The sequence below is a fragment of the Typopeltis vanoorti genome, chromosome 4, assembly GCF_054136105.1.
Source record: "Typopeltis vanoorti isolate ZY-2024b chromosome 4, IOZ_Tvanoo_1.0, whole genome shotgun sequence".
Lineage (NCBI taxonomy): Eukaryota > Metazoa > Arthropoda > Arachnida > Uropygi > Thelyphonidae > Typopeltis > Typopeltis vanoorti.
In genome coordinates, this window is record NC_143552.1 from 83,611,832 (window position 1) to 83,627,046 (window position 15,215).

Consider the following 15,215-nt stretch of genomic DNA (forward strand, 5'->3'; position numbering starts at 1 on the left):
CGCCATCACACTAAGTTTCTAGTCTCATCAATATCCTGCCATCCAGTATCTTCAATACGATACACAGTATGTAACATTTTCAACCCAAAGTGCATAACTTTACATTTTGCAACATTAAATTGACAATCATTATCCTTGCCTACACTGCCAATTTCTTTACATCATCCTGCAGTATATCTTCATCACCTTTATCAATTATTGTTTTCCCCCAGTTTTGCATCATCAGCAAATAATTGAATACCCCCCCCCTCCCAAATCTTTTCCTATATCATTAGACTGTTACAAATGTGCTGAGCACGTTCATTGATATTGTTTCTTTACCATTACTAACACTGTGGGCACTTTTCCATAATTCATTGGTAGTTACTAATGCTCTGAGCACATTTCCATAAACATTTTCATTTTATAATCGTTATAACCATGCTAGACGTGTTTGATTTATTTTTCTTGCTTACACATAGAGGACAATTGTTTTTTGTGAGAAAAGAAATTTGTTTACTTTGCTAGAAATGAAAGTATGTTGAAGGACGCACATGGTGTAAAAAAAAAAATGGCATTGATATTGGGTTTGCAGAAGTACAAGATGTCTGCTGCGTTATTTGCAAGAGAATCTGATAGTGAATCAGATGAAGAATATGTTCAAGAATTCTTTTTAGATGTAAGCGATGTTGATGTCTCATTGGATAGTTCTGATAGTGATGAAGACAGTTGTGGTTTGTCCCAAACTAGGAGATGTTGCCATATACTGGCTTGATCGCTATGTTTTACATCGTCCTCACTTTTCTTTTACGGGAATACCTGGTATTTTTCAAGATATCCTCGTAAGTAATTGCTCATTGGAACTGTTTGAATTATATTTTGATGAAGATATAATGAACATTTTAGTTGAGGAAATGAACAATAAAGCTATGCAGCTCGTTGCCGCTACAACCCTCAAAAGATACGCAGCAGTGAAATGAAGGTGTTTTTAGCATTATTACTGCTTCAAGGCATAGTTCAAAAATCAGAAATAAAGTGGTATTGGTCAAAAAAAAAGAAAAAAAAAAGATGATTAAGATACCATTTTTTTTTTCAGAAGTGATGTCTGATTTAGGTATTCCTTGATAATGAAATTTTTACACTTTACTGACAAGGATTCTGATATCCCAACCGAAAGCTAAAAAAAAATAGTCTTTTTTTTTTGGACTCTCTCAAAAAGAAGTTTCAGGAAGTTTATACACCAGAACAAGATATATGTGTTGATAAAAGCGTTATTTTATATAAGGGCCGACTTGGTTGGAAACAGTACATGCTGCAGCTCTCTCTCGTTTTGGTTTGAAATGCTTTATAAACTTTGTTAATCATCTATTGGCTACATATATGAACTGATAATTTAACAGGTAAAGGCATGCAGTTTACTTCCTAATGCTAATGCACAAATTGTTGTTTCCTTAACATCTTCGCTGCTGAATAAGGGGTACTGCATTAACGTAGATAATTATTTCAACAGTCCCAAGTTCATAGACTACTTAGTTACCAAAAATTTTATGTTTATGGGACTGTGAAGATGACCCAGAAAGTAATACCTGAAGAACTCAAATTGAAGAAAGGAGAAATTTGTGTCTTTTCAGTGTGGGAAGATTGTTGCCTTGAAATGGAAAGACAAGAAAGATGAAGATGTAACTATGATGGGCACCATCTGTGGGAATGAAATAGAGGATGTAGAGTCAAGGAAAGGAATAGTGAAAAAACCAGCTGGTATTACAGTATAACCACAACACTGGGAGGTGTTGATTGTTTAGACCAAATGCTTTCATATTATCCTGCTACCCGGAACAAACAGGGTTGTTTGAAAAGTTTGGTAAAAAAATAAGTTAAACACATTTTTTTTGGAAATAATCAACTTTATTTCTCAACATAGTCTCCATTGAGGTCTACACATTTGGTCCACCGAGTTTCTAATTTTTTCATCCCATCTAAAAAGAAGGATTTGTCAAATTGTGTAAAATAGTCATTGACAGCCTTGATGACATCCTTGCTTGAAGAAACTTTTTTTCCACTGAGCAAATTTTTAAGTTTGGGAACAAGAAGAGGTCACACGAATCCAAGTCTGGAGAATATGGTGGATCTGGAAGCAATTCGAACCTCAGTTCATGCAATTTTGCCATTGCGACGGCCAGTCGATGTGTGGGGTGATGCATTGTCTTGAAAGAGCAATTTTTGTGCACCAATATTTGCCGTTTTTTCCTTCAGTTTCTTCTTTTAAACAGTCCAACAATGATGCATAACCTCCTGTTATTGTCTTACCCTTTTCCAAATAGTCTATCGTGATAATTCATTGGGAATTCCAAAAAACAGTGGCTATCACCTTCTCAGCTGACAAAACGGTCTTTGCTTTTTTTCGGTGCTCTTTTACGAGGCATCGTCCACTGTTTTGACTGCTGCTTGGAGTCAGGTGTGTGGTGGTGGATCCAAGTTTCATCTACAGTTACGAATTGATGCAAAAAATCTTGCGAATTGCGATTAAACATACCCAAACACTGTGTTGAAATGTTTTCACATGCGTTTTTGATCGATGGTCAACAATCGTGGCACCCATCGTGCACACAGCTTTTTCATGTGCAATTTTTTGTGCAGGATATATACCTGTTCACTTGAGATGCCTACAATCTCAGCAGTCTCATGCACTTTCACTCGGCGGTCTTCCATAATGATACCATGGATTTTCTCAATCATTTCCTTCATAGTGACCTCAGTCGGGCGTCCGGAGCGTGCTTCATCTTTGATGGACTTATGACCATGTTTAAACTCATTTATCCAAAAATAAATGCTGGTGCAGAGTCCCCATGAACTGCATCTAACTCGGCTTTGATCTGCTCAGCCAAATAAAAGTTTTTATCACTGCGTGAAACTTGTTTTTCTCCATTTTTATGAAATGTCCGAACATGGTCATATTTTAAATGTTTGCCAAATGAGAACTATGTGTTGCATGTTGGTGAAATTTTGCCAGGGGTCATGAAAAAGATGATTACGTGCCTACACTGGTATGAATGAATGAATGAATTGTATCGCTGTCTATTTGAAATTTACCGAACTTTTCAAACAACACCCTCCTACTATATAAAAATATTCAGACACTTTTTGCATATCTCTGTGTACAATGCTTTTATGCTACATACAAAGTTAGGTGGTAACTTGATCACATAGCTTTTAGTCTGGATCTCATAGACAAGATCATTGAAACCTACCACACACAGAGGGCTAACAAGAAAGGCAGACAGGACCAGCCAGAGGAGGGAACCCAATCAGACTGACAGGAAAGCACTTTCCAGAATGTATAGCCTCTACTGCAAAGCAAGCAGAGCTGAGAAGAGAATGTGCCATTTGTTACACAAGATCAGTTTTAGGAAAGGTTTGCAAAGAAATGCGTATGTGGTGCCTTGATTGCCAGGTAGGGTTGTGTGCTTTGCCATGCTTCAAAATCTACCATACTATTTGAAATTTTTGAAGCAGTGTCACTGTATGTAGGTTATTATAGTTATTGTTGCATGTATAAAAATCATTTATTAGCTAAATATTCTTTTTTAGTAAATCATTGACAATTTTTGTATAAACATTGTAAATTTTTTTTATACCTAGTTCAACACGTAATCTTGAAATTCGAAAAAAAAAAAAAAAAACAGCCTTGAAGTAAAGTATGTGAAACTGGAACCTAATGGTCAAAGAGTTAATATACAAATTAATTTACCCTCATTCTCCTAGAATCCACTCCACCACATCCTACTTTCTGGTTTCTGTCTCTCAGCCACCCCTATCCATGTTACCAGCTTCATATCCATTCCTATTTGCTTCAACTTAATAGTTTTCCATGCAGTATTCTGTAAAATGCATTTGCAAAGTCCAGCAGTATCCTGATGCAGTCATATCTCTTATCTAATTTTGTTATCACTCTATTATAAAACATTAGTAAATTCCTAAAGCAGGACCTCCCTTTTACAAAGCCATGCTGCCCACCGTAGAGTATCTTATTCCCATCCACCCATTGCTGGATTTTACCTTTAACCAACTTTTCCGATACTTGAACTACCATTCCTGAAATATTGTTCTGTAATTTGCTACTTCTATATTGAAGCCACCTTTAGGTAATGAAACTATCTTACCCCTCCTTCCACTCCTTTGGAATCTTACCAGAGCTGTTACACAGATCGAAGAATTTCGTTGAATTTTGCCAGTGGTACTGGCAGTTCTGCATGTGCACATAAGCTAACATGTCATCCAGTCCTGTTGAATTTTACATTGATATTTTGAACATGCTGAGCAGCTCCTGTTCATCTACCTGAATTCTGACATCAGACTCTGTTATGTCAGCAACTGCAAAATCTCCACTTGAATCATGTTTGCAAAGTGATCACCTAGCAACTGAACTATTTTTTTGCTTCTGTCACATTTCTACAATCACTGTTGGTTAAAATTATTCTTCCTTTTACTTGCTACATTAAAAAAAAACTTCTTGATTTATTTTGGCCTGCTTAGCCTCATTAATTTTCTCTGATAATCAGATTTAGCCTTTCTTACCATCATAGTCAGCCTTCTTGCTTGCACTTTATACTGCCATGAGTATGTTGATCATCTTTTTCTTTATATTCAGTGTTTTATTTTTTATTTTTATTTTTTTTTCTTTCTGCAGCTCATGCTTTATATTCCTGCAGTCTGATGTTGCTTCTCTCAAACAATCCCGGACCACTTCTCACCGTAGATGACTGACATCCTTTCCTTGCAGCTTCTCAACCCATGGCACTGGTTCAAGATGCTTCTAGTCTGTCATAATTACTAGCTTTGTAGTTCAACATAAACTCTTCCTTGACAAAGAATTTCACATATTAACCTCCCAGGACAAGATTGCATGGGCTCTCTTGGGGGATTGGAGGCAGAGTGTACTTTTGTTATGGATGCATCTTCTGATTCTGTTACCAGATTGAGCACCCTCAAACTTTTAGTCCCTTCCATGACATGCTGTTTCAGGTTATTATCCCTTAGCAACTTCATGAATTTCACTTTCATCCTGCCATGTCTCCCTTTCCTCCTTCCATGCTGTGTCCCCATAGTTGAAGTCTCCAATAATAATTGCTCAGCCTGCACTCATTGTGCTAATATGCCAATGAATACCATCCACATCTTCCTGTGCATCTCTTGGTCTATAGCAAGAAACAACAATATATTTTGTCGTATCTTGCACCTCTATCTTGCACCAGATAGCCTGAAATGAATCATCTCCCCCAGACCTAAAATCCTTTAGCCTCTAATTTTGTTGACATTCTTCATGGATCATCAGCAATATCTTACATCCTGTACTATTCCCTCTATCTTCCTTGAACATACAATACCCTTTACCTTCTATTCCTGCAACTAGATCCTGGTTAATTGGACACATCAAGACTAGAACATTTTGGCCCAATTAAGCAGCTCCCCAATTATGTGAAGTTTCATGCTAATAGTTAAAAATATATAAAAGGACAAACTAACATTTCGTTGAGCAAGAAATTATTTATTCAAATTAATTACAATAGCAAAATATGTATATATTTAATTTTTCCTTCATTGTCAATATTGACAGAGACCTGTTGTCCTTCAGTAGTTCTATTAAAACAAAATACACAACACATTAGAAAATATTTGATATTTAAACATTTAGTTTATCTCTCATCTCATCTTCCTTTTACCCTCTTTTACTTTCAGTGTCGAGGGTTTATTAATCATTGGACCTGAAACCGTTCACAGGATAAGGTGGTCAGCTCTATGCCCCAGTGTATCCTATGTCCTATAGGGGTTGAGTTCTCAAGGCCGGTTCACCTGCTTTGCAGGATGAAAAACCCCAGAATAAACTGGGAGAAAAACCCTACTGTCCACTCCCAAGACTGGCTAACTTGGCTATGGCTGAGGAAGATCCTTCAGCTCCTCACATCACCAACGGGAATCGAACCTAGGACACTCCTTCCCAGGCATATGGTTGCGAAGCGCACAGCCACTAGGCTAACTGCACGGACTCATTTAATTTATATAACATGCAATTTATATAATAAATATGTGCATACTTTCAGCTTTTAGTTCCTAATATTATTGCTGGAAGAATTTATTCACTGTACTTTGCTGTGTTTTTTTTCTGTGAGTTGAGTGTCCAAAATCAGCACAGACATCTAGTGCAGACACTAAGATTGCCTTCCTGCATGAACTATTGTTGTAACTGATCAGTAAATTTCCTGGCATCCTGAGTGGTCACTCATTCATAACTTTTAATTTTTAGAAATGACAATGTATATTAGAATATTAATTAAAAACTTTAATCAGTACCTTCCTATATTTTGGCAATGTTACATTGACATCTTCAGGGATCACAAAACAATGATAGGTGCATGCAGGCACTAACACTAAGCAAATGAGGCCGAAGAAAGACAACTGAAGTCAGTTATGCCACTTTATTATGCTACAGCAAGTACAAGTATGAAAGATTATTCCTGGAATCAGGCTCAGCTCTGAAAAACTTCCCAAACCTCATCAAATTTGGGTGCACGAGACTGCCTCAAATCTGGGAAGCTTGCATTCTAAGAACATCTGCCCAATGACCAAGACAACCCAATTTAGCCCACTAGGGGGGGGGACACCTTTAGGACTCTAGGAACTACTTCACTTAACTTTATTCAGCTTCATTTGCTTAGTGCCTGTATGCACATATCATTGTTTTGTGATCCCTGAAGATGGCAATATAACATTGCCAAAATATAGGAAGGTATTGATTAAAGTTTATAATTAATATTCTAGTATATGTTGTCATTTCCTGAAAAACTGAAAACTACGTATTACCAATGTATAAGTTTATCTACAAGAGTCACTCATTCAAATTCAGATGTCATTTTCATCACTTTTTTCACTTTCTAACTTCTTGTCTTTGTGTTTTGAGTGATTTCTTCCTCATGATCTTCATTGTCATTAAATTTGTTAATATCTTCAAATTTTTCGCAGTTCCTTTTTGTGCTTCTGAAATGCTCATCTTCACTTTTGTCTGTTTCAGGTATCTCTAACCCTTGATGTTTTAAACTGCAGTGAGAAAAACAGTTCTGAATTGTCTTGCTGCCTATTTTTCACGAACTATTGGCAATAAAATGTAATTCTTGGAAAAGGTTAACTTAACTCACTTCCTTGGCTGTGGAAGATGTCGGTATATTTTCTTCAGTTGCTTCTAGGATGTGGTTCACCAACTTTGTGCAGTACAACATGATCAAATTTTGTAGGTGTGCCACACAACTGTCAAGAATCAGAACCTTTCTTGATTTCCAATTTAACTGTTTCTTAAAAATTTTGGGTCATCCATGCATTCTTATTAGCACAGTATTCAGTGTGTTTCAAAAAGAATGTCCTGATTTGAAAATTGTATATCTCTGTTTTGATTATTAATTTTCATTATTTGTTAAAAATAAAGATGATATTATAGCACAGCTTATGATATAATATTATATGTGAGTAATATATAATATTATATCATAGGCTGTGCTATAATATCATCTTTATTTTTAACAAATAATGAAAATTAATAATGAAAACAGATATACAATTTTCAAATCGGGACATTCTTTTTGAAACATACTGTAACCTGTGATACTCTTACTTCTATTTATAAAGCCTTTTATTTATAGAGCCTGTTTGGTTACTGCACCTTTGAAATACTGTTATTCTAATTAGCAGTGTGCGTTTCTCTATCGTAACCTTTCTTGCTTATACTATTGCATACTATGTTTATCTACCTTTCACACTACGAGTCTTATGCCTATTGATACTAGAAAATTTATTTTTATTGAGACTGCGCCACTAATATCTTTTAACTGGCATTGTAATACGGCCGGTTGATTTCTCTCTCTCTTTCTCTAACACAAATTCCTTCAATAAAACTTTACACAAACAGTCGTGGTCTATTTGCACTTAACTATATGCTTTGGCTATCTCACTTGGTTTCCCACTCACAAGTCCGATAATTTTTTTAGAAACAGTGCATTGTAAAATAAACAATCAGGTGGCACTCTATTGACATATAATTAAAACACACTTATTTACATTTTAAAATAAAGTGCATTAAATAAGCGATAGGGAGGTTACTCTTCTCTACCTATCCTTTATGCTTTTGGTATAAAGAAACAAACTTTCTCTTTTTGATATTAAATGACTATACAATATGTATAATTACTCTGTTACTTCTCTGCTTAAAAAAAAAAATCAAATTACCGAGACTAAATTACTTATAAAGAGATTAGCTAAGTATGGCAAATTATCTTACAATTTATATTCCAGTTAACACCAAATTAGAGGACTCTCTTATAGATATTTCTTATTACTATTTCTTATCAGTCCATCTATGACATATCTCCTAGATTACAAAAAGAATATACATTAGAGGTTGGAACACACTTACGGAGACTCTTTGTCACGACACCTTCCAAAGGTCCTGCATCAAAGTCACTATGGTTCTTCTTTCATCTTACGCCTTACTTCGGGGGGCGTTTCGTTGGAGTATTAGCGGTTCTTGGACTGCAATTTTCCTGGTACTCTAAAGCTCAGGCAAGAAGTTTCAGTATACAGGCTTTGAAGATCATTCTGCGGCTTTTGGCTTCGGTTGACTTTCCAAATTTTTTCCTCTGATGTGGGTTTGCTGTAAAGTCTGTTTTTCTGGGTCAGTATGCTTCTGGTTCCGCGCCGACTTCCTCTGGCTCTCTTCAGTAACAGCGCTTCGCCTCTCCTGCTGTCAGCAACTGAACCTCGCCTCCTCTCGACTGCCTCTGGTTCTCTGCTGAAAACTGCCCTAGTTCTCTGCTGGAAACTGCCCAAAATGTTCGGCTCAGTCCTCTTTTATTTTCGCCTTCTCGGGACCTTGCACCAAGGGTTGTATATCCCGAAGAAATCGGCAGTTCTTCTTGATCCTTTTGTTAAGGCTGATCCGTTCTTTCTTCTCCTCCATGCGCTCTTTTTTTCTTGTCTTGTCGGTCAGCGGAAACTTCTCTGAAACTAGCGGACCTCTTTGATACTAGCTTTGAAGGTGTTCATGCGCAGAGCTTACAAACAACTTTCTCACACACTTAATCGTAAACAACTTTCTTGTTCTCTTATACATAGCTATTTTACAAAGTTCCATAGCAAAGCATTGCCTTTGTTTTTGACATTCTAGAAACTTTAGTTAAAACGGTAAATACGGTCAATTCCCATATGGTTATTTACATTAATAAAATACATAGATACAAACAAGGTTATTTTTGTAACAGTTCTCTTGAGACTTGACCTCTGTAAAAATCGATGTAGAGTGCTTTGGTATTTTTAAGCTACATCGAGTTTACAATACGAATACCACTTATACAATAATACTTATATAGTATAGTTATTAGCATAGTATGCAAATACAAAAAAAGAAATTATCCAATCTTTGTCCCTTAAAGCATAGAGGCTTAGCACTTTTCCCAGTAACCAACAGCTGCTTTTTGTTAGTTTCTGTCATGTTTTTAAAGAGCATAACACACATCTATTAAAGTAAGTTTCATGGCTTATACATGTAACAAAAATTATATAGAATTTATTCAAAAACTCCAATATATTTCATCCAACGTTGCATGGACATCATCAGGGAGATGGAGTGTTAAGTGCATTCAAAAGATGAATCAAAATAATGAGTCGTAAATCATGCATATATTAGCCCATGTTCTAATTTTTTTTACATGTGCAAGTCATGAAACTTACTTCAACATGTTTAATGCACGTGTATTAATAACACAGTTATGCAATCCATTGCTTTCTTAGAACCTGACAGCTTACATGATTGTAGAGAGAACCATCTGATGTGGCATGATAAAACAGGCTTGTTTCATCAGCAGTATACATATCATCTACACAGAAATTCTGAAGTAATTCAGGTATTTTGTGGATTTCCATTCTTCTGTGCCTACAACATCAGTATTATATTTTTCGTCGTGTGCTTTCTTGAATTTAATATCATGTCTACATTTCCATTGAGACAAACAACCATCTGTTGCTTTAAAATCATCATGACCCAGCTTTTTAGGTAGCTCCTCTGACTTCTTTTTTAACATTTGGATCACCGACGCACACTCCTTGTTCAATTATAATGGAGAACCACTCATTTAGGGCATCATCAGGGTTAGCATCCTTACCTTCACACTTCCGTTTTTGGGATGCTCCCTCTTTTCCATGACTTGTCCATTCTTCTTGCAGTTTATTTTTTTGACACTCCTTGTGCTAATAAGCCTTAAATCAACTAATCATTTACAGGTGATTACCTCAAAGGGATAATCTTGAGTGCTCCTGTCTCAAATAAATGACTTGTTACCCCAGATAAGCAAAGTAAACTCTGGCAGTTTTATCAATTAGATTTTGTTCTTTAAAGTTTGTCTCAAAATAAATGGCTAATCTAATTAACTAGATTCTACTGTATATTACTTTCTGTCAACTAGATCTCACTAATGTCTATAATTTTTGACCAAGTCAAGCTGACCAATGCCAAAAACTCATTTCTTTTATTTCTGATACTCCTGGCATTCATGTACACATATTTCAACATCTCCTTGGACCCATAGTTACTCTTGCATAACTTCATTACCAAGTCATTTGAATTTGAAACCTGTGAAACTGCATTCACCATTGCATAATCATTTCTGTACTTTACTTGCACTCATTGTCTCCAGGGTGATTGAACCTACACTTGACTGAAACTCACACTAATACATCTAGTTTTCTTGACTTTGTACTTCCAACCTCTCACTGAACAACACTCTCTCCACACATCTAACTCCAAAACATTTAAATTCTGCCCATCATGCATATATAAGCCCTTTTGTTCATCAAATTCATTCCATGCATCTATAAACTGCACACCATTCCTCCTGCACAATTCTCACTGACTCATTCGCATTTGTGGCCATTCTTCTCAATTCACTACTGTCATACTGAGGCAGCAGACTTAAGCTCCTTACATTCTCACCTTTCTTTTTTTTTTGTTTCTATCAGCACCTTTTTCGTATCTTCTCTTATTGCATATTTTTCATCTTTCAAGTCATTTGTACCAGCCAAAAGAATCAATTCTTTCATTTCATTTCACACCTGGGAAACATGTTTTCATCACTTTCTCCTTAAGTACACCTGTTGTCATCGAATCTCCGTACCTTCTCCTTACTTACAGCTTCTCACACTTTCATACTTTTATCACTTTTTCTTTCATTCTCTTTCCTGATGTACCACATGACACTTGTTTCTCCAGTCACGCTAAATCATGTTTTGTTTGGTGAAGGATGCCGCGTAAGTGCACTATTTCTCTCCTCGCTGTCACCTCATCATCATCTACATTACCTTCAGCCACTTCTTTCACATTCATATTTTGCACACTATCTTTCACTCCTTTCACATTCTCTGTAACACTTTTGCAATCTTGCCTTATGTTGTTAATACCAGTTGCTTCATTCTAGCAGTTTCCACACACCTCTCATTTCTTGCAGTCATCTGCAAAACATTTGTAAGATATTTAATCTAATAAAGCTGTGGTCAGCTATGCACCTCTGTCATTGAAGCAGCTATTTGCATAATGGATTATATAGTCCAAACAGGAGCAACTTCATTTCTAAAAAACATTCCACATTTCACTCTTTCCAGAACTATTGTATCTTCAAATGCCGTAGGAAAGAAGCTTGGGTGTATTTCATAGATACTCTAGAACTGAAAAACTGAAGCATGGAAGTCCAGTTACTGATCCTAAGGTAGTTGCAGCAATTCCAGATCTTGGAGGAGAGCTTCATATTTTCCTAAATTTCTGGTTCTCAGACAGAAGAGCAACTTAATTTTTCTTCAGATGATTTGGAAGTATATAATCAGCCATTCGTAACTGAGGAACTTAAAGTAGTACTTTTACTCTTTCTTATGTGCTATAGAGCCTAATGATATTCATTATGAGATAGTAAAACATTTCCTGTGATCTTTTATTGATCTACTGCCATTCCTTTATAAGAAAATATCTTGAGAGGAGCAACTGCTGGATTTCTGGAAAAAGGCACAACTCAGAAAAAGGATCCATAATCCATGCATAATTACTGTTCATTTCTCTGACCAACTTGTGTTGGCATGATCTTGGAGAAAATGGCAAACTTTTCCTATATATAGAAAATACCTATTTTTATGCCCAAAATTGTTCTTCAGAAACTTGTTGATGTTAATTTATCTAGAAACATCCATCAGAGATACATTCATAAAACATGTGGCAACATGGTGACATTTCTTTGATATGAAAAAAACAAAACAAAAAAAAAACTTATTTCATATGGAGATTTGGAATTTCAAGAAAGATCTTTATAACTTTGGTCTCACTTTCCTCTTTTTATCAAAACGTTTCTATTCAGCTGGATTCACCAAATCAACTGGGAAATCACCTTCTAGCTATAAAAAAGGATATTTATGTGTAATGCATTTTTACTCTTAAAGTTAACTGTAGCACATATCTTCATCATACTATAAACATTGCTTTTTATAGTAACCATTTTCTATCATTCTTTTAGCATGAAAGTCATTGAAAAATAACTGTACCAATTATCATTGCACACTGACTAATGTGTAGAAAGTTTTTTTTTCACTTAGTTATACTATAAATTAAAGATGTCAAGAAATTATAGTCGTCCTGGTTTAATTGTTTATCAAAATGTGTAAGCAAACAAAGGTTGTACATGAAGTATCTTCACAACTGGGCTACTTGAATATAGAGACCTTTTGAGTGTAATGCTACGCATTATGGGAAGGCCACTACCCAGATCATTTTGACCTTTGAGGTCTCATCACTGGGAACCAAACTCAGAAGGTATACTAAGATTGAAGCAGTGCAGATGTCATAAATTAACCATATACAAGTAATCAAAAAGTGTCACACCTTATTATTAAAATACTCTGGATTAGAGATAGATGTTGCAAGTTTTTTTCACTTGGTTAACTTTAAATTAACCAAGTGAAAAAAATTTAAATTTCAAAAATAAAAATTTAAATAAGATGCCAAGAAATAATATTCTTGGTTTAATCCTTTATCCGAGTATAAGCAAACAACGTTTGTGCATAAAGTATCTTTGTCGTTGGACTACTTGTATAGTTATTTTTAATATTATTATTAAAATACTCTAATTTAGAGTATTTTAATAATAAGGGTTGACACCTTTTGACTACTTGTATATGATTAATGACTTCTGCATTACTTCAACCTTGGTATCCCTTCTGGGTCTAACTTTCACTGATGAGACCTCAATGAAGGTTGAAAGCAGTCTGGGTAATGGCCCTTCCTACAATGCATAGAATTATACACATCTGAAAGGGGTGTGTAGTTGCGCACGTGCACACGCTTTGCACTATGGAATACTGAGGCAGTTGATGTGAAGCCTCTATATACAAGAAGCCTAGTCACAAAGATACTTCATGCACAAACATTGTTTGCTTACACTTGGATAAAGAATTAAACCAAGAATGGTTGGCATCTTTAATTTATAGTTAACCAAGTGAAAAAACTTTCAACATATATAATCCTATAAAACCCAATTAATAACTTATAAGCTTCTACAGTAGTGAACAAATTAATCCAAACAGGCTGAATTTGCATGAAGTTTTTGGTTTTGGTTTGGTTTTTGTTTCAGTTCACAATAATTTTGATTTTAGTTCACTATTTCGGTTGAGTGCTGCATGTTTTAACTGTCTCTGCAATGTTTATTAATAGCGTTGTATGCTTTTGATAGTGTGAACAAGTTGACATTTGTAGTGTTTTGTTCATTTTGTGTAGGAATAAATCGATACATCTCCAAGAAAGCATTCTAAAATATGTACTCTTTCTCAGCACACAACCATGACTCAAATACAAATTGCCAGTGAATGTGGTGTTGGTTTGATTATACTGTTAATGTGATTTTAAAGAGGTTTAGGGAGACAAATGTCTTTTCTCTTGACAGAAAAGGAAAATGACGACAAAAAAGAAAACTAATTAGGAAAAGCAAAATTAATTCAAGATTGTCTGCTGTAGACTTAAATAGAGACTTGTCAGCTAGTGGAAGTAATGTTTCTGACATGACAGTCTGTCAAAGATTGTTGGAAGCAGGGAGGACTGCCCACAGACCAAAAAAAGAAACAAATGTTGATGAAGGCTATGCAGAAAAAGAGGCTCCAGTGGCAAACGTGTACAAAGATTGGACTGTTGAGAAGTAGAAGGGTCATGTTTTCAGATGAGAGCCATTTCTTTGTCCAAGGAGCACGAGTACCCTAAGTTGGCAAATCAGCGGCTGAGAAGACTTCTCCTGCCCACCTTCAACAAGCTCCTAAACATCCAGCTAAAAAGATGTTCTGGGAATGTTTTATGCATGACAGTTCAGGATCACTTATGCCTGTTGACAGTATGATGAAAAGTGACCAATACATAAAAATATTGGAGAAAAGAGTGGTCCCACAGATCCAGAAAGACAAAGAACTTGTCTTCTAACAAGATCTTGCTTCATCCCATACTTTAAAAAAAGTGAAAGAGTCCCTCAAAAATCACAACATCCAATTTCTTCAGTGGTCAGGTAACTCTCCTGGCATTAAACCAATGGAAAATTGGTGGGCCATAGTGAAAAAGAGACTTGGAAAATTAAATAGTGATACAAAGAATAACTTAATACAATCAATTATAAAAGTATGGTTTCAAGATGCAGAAATAACAGAAATGTGTTCTACATGAAGAGTCCATGCCTAAGTGAATTAATGAACTTAATTTCTTGCAAAATTAAAATTTGTTTGGATTAATTTGTTCATTACTGTATCATGTCTCTTCTTTTTTGCCTATCAGCTAGTTTTTGAAGCCTACAGATCATCATTCTATTCTCATAAGGATCATTCCATAGACCTGCTACAATCTTTTATCACTCTACACTGGATCCTCTCTACTACTTCTTAATCCCCATGGGATCTGGGTGTTCAGATGTGGTCTTAGTAAAGCCTTATATAGATGAACAGTAACTTTTTTTTTCCCTGCTTGTTAGTGTGTTCTTCAATAACCACATAATGTGATATGCTTTTTTGGCTACCTTTGCAACATGTCCTTTAAACTTTAACTCTCTGCCCACAATCATCCATTCACCACCCTCCAAGCCAAAAATCTAGTCTTAGCAACCTTGTTAACCACACTTTTACACAATTTCTAG

At 35.6% G+C, this 15,215-nt stretch overlaps 1 protein-coding gene across 1 annotated transcript in view; it reads left to right on the forward strand.

Annotated features, from left to right (window-relative positions):
* The first annotated feature begins 583 nt into the window (after nt 1-583).
* LOC150107459 (F-box only protein 9) overlaps nt 584-15,215 on the forward strand; it is a 310,233-nt gene continuing 295,601 nt past the window's right edge. Inside the window, exons 1-2 of the mRNA XM_090392105.1 lie at nt 584-713; nt 4,667-4,731. Of these exons, the coding sequence (XP_090248231.1) occupies nt 584-713; nt 4,667-4,731 (195 nt within the window). The remainder of the gene's footprint in view (nt 714-4,666; nt 4,732-15,215) is intronic.